At 34.8% G+C, this 6,127-nt stretch overlaps 1 protein-coding gene across 5 annotated transcripts in view; it reads right to left on the reverse strand.

The window, feature by feature from the left end:
* The window catches only part of RALGPS2 (Ral GEF with PH domain and SH3 binding motif 2), a 179,634-nt gene that overhangs the window by 38,503 nt on the left and 135,004 nt on the right, over positions 1-6,127 (reverse strand). For all 5 annotated transcript variants that reach the window (XM_027086204.1, XM_027086203.1, XM_027086205.1 and 2 more), the window contains 2 exons: positions 2,376-2,513; positions 1,191-1,281 (listed from right to left, as the gene is read on the reverse strand). In XM_027086204.1, coding sequence (XP_026942005.1) covers positions 1,191-1,281; positions 2,376-2,513 — 229 coding nt within the window. The remainder of the gene's footprint in view (positions 1-1,190; positions 1,282-2,375; positions 2,514-6,127) is intronic.

The raw sequence follows: 6,127 nt of genomic DNA on the forward strand, positions 1-6,127 counted from the left end.
CTGTAAAATAAAAATTGATATGGAAATATAAAGTGGTAATAATATGGTATGGTGGAGAAGGTGGCAATAAAGGTGTTTTCAAACATTAATAAAGGTTTAGATACATTTAAGTATAAATACAGAGCTTCTTAATATATTTAATATTAGAAGAAAAGTTATTGCTAGTTGTTTTCCAGAATTTCTAGTCTTTTATTGGTACTAATTCTGTACTGAAGAATTCTTTAAAAATTAGTGAAACTTAGGGAACAAGGAAGTTGATCATCACTATCATACGGCATAAGGAAAATTTTATATAATGCATTAATACTGAAAAATAACCTAGTCTTTCACTTCGATAAAATTTTAATGTATAACCTTTTACTGGAAAAAATATTTGTGGAAGACACCAAGTTAAATTTGAAAGCTTGGGAACAGCACAAAATTTTGAAATTAACAAATGAAGCTACAAGGAAGATGACAAGTCTCAAGAGAAATAAGCTCTTTATCCTCCTATCTTTTGGGGAAAAACCTGGCAGTCATGATGTATAGCACACCACTGAAAAATAAAAAAGGGTTAATGATTTAAAAAATCCTTCCTCCCTTGGGCAGGACTGTGGATGGTTAAGGAAAAGGAAATGGATATCAGCTGTCTTAAAAGTAAGTTTAAAAATCTTTAATGAAGAAGGATTTGCTTGAGTAGAAAAAAGGGCAAGTGTGGTGCTATACTGAACAAATATGTCTCTAACCCAGAGTCCAGAAGGTTCAATATTCTCTCAATACACAAAAACAACTGAAAACGAGTTCAAAATTGTGTTAAAAATTACCATTAAAAAAGGAGTAATTTTTCTATTCACAGACTGTTTCATTAATTTTTCAGCCTATTCAAAGATAAATTTCCATAAAGATTTAATGCTTGAATTTAGAGAGAAAGGAAAAAATTTAAAACTAGAACTACCAAACATCAGCTCTCAACAACTTGAGAAACATGAAATGCTTTTTAATGGAAGAACAGAGGAGGTACTTGTATATTGGCTCAATCACATCAAGTGATTAAAGAGAAATACATGTAAATAACCTTTACCATTGTAAATGTACAACTGGATTAGGCATATGCATGATAAGATGTAGGATTTCGATGTTTAAATACACGGTGATGAAAGGGTGGAGGACAGGACAAAGTTATACAAACCACTTCAGAAGATCCAACCTACTTGTAATTATCATCTTCCACAAACTTTTGTAGTTCTTCTATATACTGAACGGAGTTCAGGTATTTTTGGACGTGAGGCAACATGGGGATATCTAGGCAAAATGTGATAAATAATTATCTGATAAAGTACATCTTAGGCAGAATTTTTAAAGTTAAGCTGAGAAAAATATATTTAAAGGTAAATTAAGGCCACATGGCACCGAAATTTAAATGAACTCTAGAAGGACATTACTGAAGTAAATGTTATTTAATGTAAAACTGGAGGTAATTTAGAAAACTACAGTTGTATATTGTTTGTATAGATTAAAAAAGAAGAAGAAAAAAAAAACCCCAATAGCCCCATTTACAAAGTCCCGCGTACTTGAGTAACTTCATGGAAAAAAATCAGAGACATCATTGTGATTTATATTCAAACCTCATCTAAATACAAGATGTAAGGCTCTTTAGGTTTTTGTATTTTTAAAGAAGCCTGGCTCACATCTGTAAAGTAGTTTTTTCTTCCCTACTTAGAAATTTCAAATATGATTAATTTAACATTACAATTTGATGTTATGTTAAAAAAAATTGAGAAAAGTATAAAACAAGAGATTATTTGATATAGCTTTCAGATAATGTAAGCTCACGGTTTTTAAACACCATAAAAATTATATAGCTATAATAGTCTATCTTTATTCCCTATCAAACTGAAAGCATCCAAACATTTTAAAACATTAAAACATTTTTTTTCTAATCATTTGGGTTTGCAAAAGCTCTTTCTATAAATGTGTTTCCATAAAATACATCTTGCACAAAAATTGGTTATTTTTACTCAACATAGGACTCAAGAAAGCTAAGTCAACTGTTAACTAGGATCAAGGGTCTCAGCTCCCTCCCTAACTAACTAAATAAAGGAACTATTTACATAATAGATCGGGGAGATCAAATGAGATGAAGAGAATAGAAAATAATTGTGAAAATTATGTTAGCAAAGTTGCTACAAAATAACAGAAAAGCAAAAGATAAAACTTAGCATTTTAAATATGAAATACTTCAATTCCTTAAAAGCAAGATCTTAAACGAGATGCTAAATGTTAAACAGTGAAATGATACAATCATTATTTTCCTTTATATTAGGATGATGTTCCCTGTTGTGTGAAAAGTGGCCATCAACCTGTGTAAATGAATCATACCATTATCAGAAACTCACCATATTCACAGGACTGCTGTAAATCAGAAATTATTCTAAGGATGTTATTCATCAAATTTGATCTTTGCTCATTTTCTAGAATGCTGCCAGTTGATGGGTATGCTGAATCAATGTATGTTAAATCTGACAGGTAGATACCTGAAATGAAATTAGATAAATGAGTGTTTTCCTACTTATAGTTTGGAAGAGTATAGTTTATAGCGGTATTTCAGTATATGCCATATTTAGAATGTATCATTATTAATACACTGCGGCCTTGTTAAAACATGACCACTGAGGCCTAGATTTCTGTGGAGTTGGGGTCAGACATGCAAGTATGTTTTCTGTAAATGTCCTCTTATGATACCATTTTAAAATATGGGTTGAGGCTGGAGTTAGAAACTCCAGTACCTACCTACCTATGGGTCTTAATTGAAAGAAACTGAGCTCCTGAACTGGCTCTTTTTTGCGGTACGCGGGCCTCTCACTGTTGTGGCCTCTCCCGTTGCGGAGCACAGGCTCCGGACGCGCAGGCTCAGTGGCCATGGCTCACGGGCCCAGCCGCTCCGTGGCATGTGGGATCCTCCCGGACCGGGGCACAAACCCGTGTCCCCTGCATCGGCAGGCGGACTCTCAACCACTACACCACCAGGGAAGCCCTAGCCTGAAGTTTTAAGTTAGCCAGCCTAACCACTACCTGGCCATGGGGTAGTTACTTAATATTAGTTCTATACCCCCTTGCCTTGAGTTGGTAACTGTCACTTGAGTCTTAATTACTTTGAAAATTGTCTCATTCTGGCAGAAACATCTTGTTTCAAAGATTAACAGCTGTGTCTTTGAAACAGTTCATGTGACTACAAATTGAAGTTAACCTTGCCCTTTCTCTGTACCAACAAAAAGAACATATACCCCCAAATAATTTGGTTGTACTAGTTCTGGATATGCAAGGTCACATCTATAAAAAATATTTCCTGAGAGTTTACTATGCACATGTAAAGTGTAAAAGACAACTACAGCTGGAGAGAAAAATACACTTTCCTACTTTCTCCTCATTACTGCCCATTCATGAACTCTCAGAGTAAATGCAACTAAAATGATGTACCCACTGCCTTCCAAATAAGCCCTATGTTTTTTCTCATGCCACTTCTTCCATCTTAAATGAGACCTAGCCTCAACTCTGCCCATTTAAATCATATCTTATATCCAGGTCAGTGTCGACTGTTCTTTAGTTTTTTCACAGATTCCAAGAAAGGAATTTAGAAACTGTCTAGTCTAAACCCCTCTTTTTATAGGTGAATACTCTAAGGTCCACAGATATTAAGGAAGTGGCTAATGCCCTGTAAACTGTTAGTGACAGAGCTGGATCTCAGAGTATACACTTGTACCCCAAGTTTTTTTTTATTTTATTTTTTATTACACTCTGTTACAAACTCATACAGTATCTATACCATTCACTTGATCATTTTTAAGACTTTATAATCTTCTTATTGAAAATCTTTTTGTCTTTATATCTTATCTGCTCAAGACTATAAACTCATTCAGGCGGTTGCTCTATCTTGCACTCTAAAAAAATGAAGATCCTGACCAGGATTTTCAGACAATTAGCGCTTAACACAATGTAAAAGGCTGGCATGGCAATCCTTTTATTCATCCTAGTATCATTCCTATTCCATTCAGTAAATCTTAACCGTATTCTTTAAGCCACCTATCATAAATACTTCTTTTTCTTTAGAGATTCTCAACTTCATTTTTTATGACTTCAAATAAATCTATAGCCTGGCTCCCTTCCTTTTCCTCCCATCTTAGAGGAAGGAGAATCCCCTTCCTCTCTCCAAATCTAACCTGCGAATTTGAACATAATCGCTACTGCCTCCTCTAGAATGTCCACTGTTGCCTTCACTATCACTCACCCTCCAATGGCTCCTTTCCCAAAGCCAATGCACACATTTAAATCTCCTCTATTTAAGAAAACAAAATCAAAGCCACCCTTCCTTTAAATCTGATCCCCTCCTCAAGATAGAACCCTTGCCCCTCCCTCTTTCAACAAACACACTGAGAGAGAAACACAGATTAGTACACTTAACTTTTTTATCCTTCATTCTATTTTTATGTAATATTTGGTACATATAAAAGTTTACTTGGGTCAGGAAAATTGTGACAGACTTTGGAATAGGCAAAAATGATTACTAGGTATATCCTCTCTTCAGTGCCTCCTTTTGGCCTGAGCTATTTTACAACTCTGTAAGTTGTTGAAAACTTGTAAAATACAAATTCTTGTCCATAAAAATACCAATGAATTATGTCCAGTGGGATGTAACTGATGATTGCCCCGTGGATGTTGACCAGTTTTGCAACTATCTGTAAATTCATTTCAGCATTCCTGACTGCCTGCATGTATGTGGGATACTTTGAATTCTCCCTTGAAGTGGCTGTAATAGCTTCCTGATTCCCTTATATATTTAATGATTTAAACAAAACATTTGACATGTATTCATTTTGTATGAGAAGCATAATTTTACCTTTTAAAAAGTAACAGTTTAACACATAATATTGGTTGTTATCAAACAATGTAATAAATACCGGTCAACTTAAGAACTACAACCTCAGTACTGCTGCATCATCTACATGCTCTTTCCCTATGTTATCTCCCTGCCTCCTGTCTAGAGGTAACCAACTATTCCGAATTTTAAGATTATTCCCTTGTTTATTTTTTGAGGCACCTGTCTGTATTCCTGCACAATGTATTATTTTACTTTTGCTTATTTTTGAGCTTTAAAAAAATCATACTTTATATATGTGTGATTAAATTAAATAATATCAGTAAAGTTAGAATGGGTACACAGTAAGTGATTTTAAAGTGGTTGTTATATCAATTTCTAAAAATATGGTCTGTGATTGCTTTGCCTTACTCACTATTTTGTTTCTAAGACTTACTCATGTTAGGTACAGCTGTAACTCCTTAAATTGAGAATAAACTAATATGTAACTATATCACAATTTACTTATTCATTTTATTTGATAGAGTTTTGAGTTACTTGCCCCCTCCCTCCTTGTTGCTACAGACATTCTTGTAAATGTCTCCTGGTGCGCATGTACAAGAACTTCTCTAGCAGAGATCTATACAGATATATACATACATGTATGTCTTACATTATAATGTTCAACTTTACAAGACGGCGCCACGTTGTTTTTAAAGCTATATCAATTCATACTCCCACTGACAGTACATAAGTTTCTACTGATCCACACATGCTAACACTTGTAGATAATCTGAAATCCACATCTATCTCGTTGCTGAAACTTATTCTGGCAAAGGCATACATGATCTCCTCATTACTAAATCTTTAGACATCTCTCTTGGTCTCCTCCCTTCTGCTCAGTCTCTCTGCAGTATTCATACTATTCCCTTTGTTTCTTGGTCTTTACTGGCTTGAACCTTCCTCGCGTCCACCCTCCCACCATTCTTCTTTTTCCTCATGTTCCCTGGAATTGGTATTCCCCATGGTTCTGTCACTAATCTTTTCACTCTGCATGTACTTTTTCTGGATTATCTTACTTCTGAGGCTTCAACTGTCACCTAATTGCCGATGACTTTCCAAACCTCTGTATAGAACACACCTCCTGACTTTCATTTTCAATTTAACATGCCAAACTAACCATTATTTGTCCCTAAGCACCTGTCATTCCACTTTCCAACCTTGGTTAGTGATATTATTAACTGCTTTAAATAGCTCAAGCAAAGAGCTCAGGAGGAGCTTACTATCTCGTATTTT

The sequence above is a fragment of the Aethalodelphis obliquidens genome, unplaced genomic scaffold, assembly GCF_003676395.1.
Source record: "Aethalodelphis obliquidens isolate GAN/ISIS:26980383/991018 unplaced genomic scaffold, ASM367639v1 scaffold55, whole genome shotgun sequence".
Taxonomy (NCBI): Eukaryota; Metazoa; Chordata; class Mammalia; order Artiodactyla; family Delphinidae; genus Aethalodelphis; species Aethalodelphis obliquidens.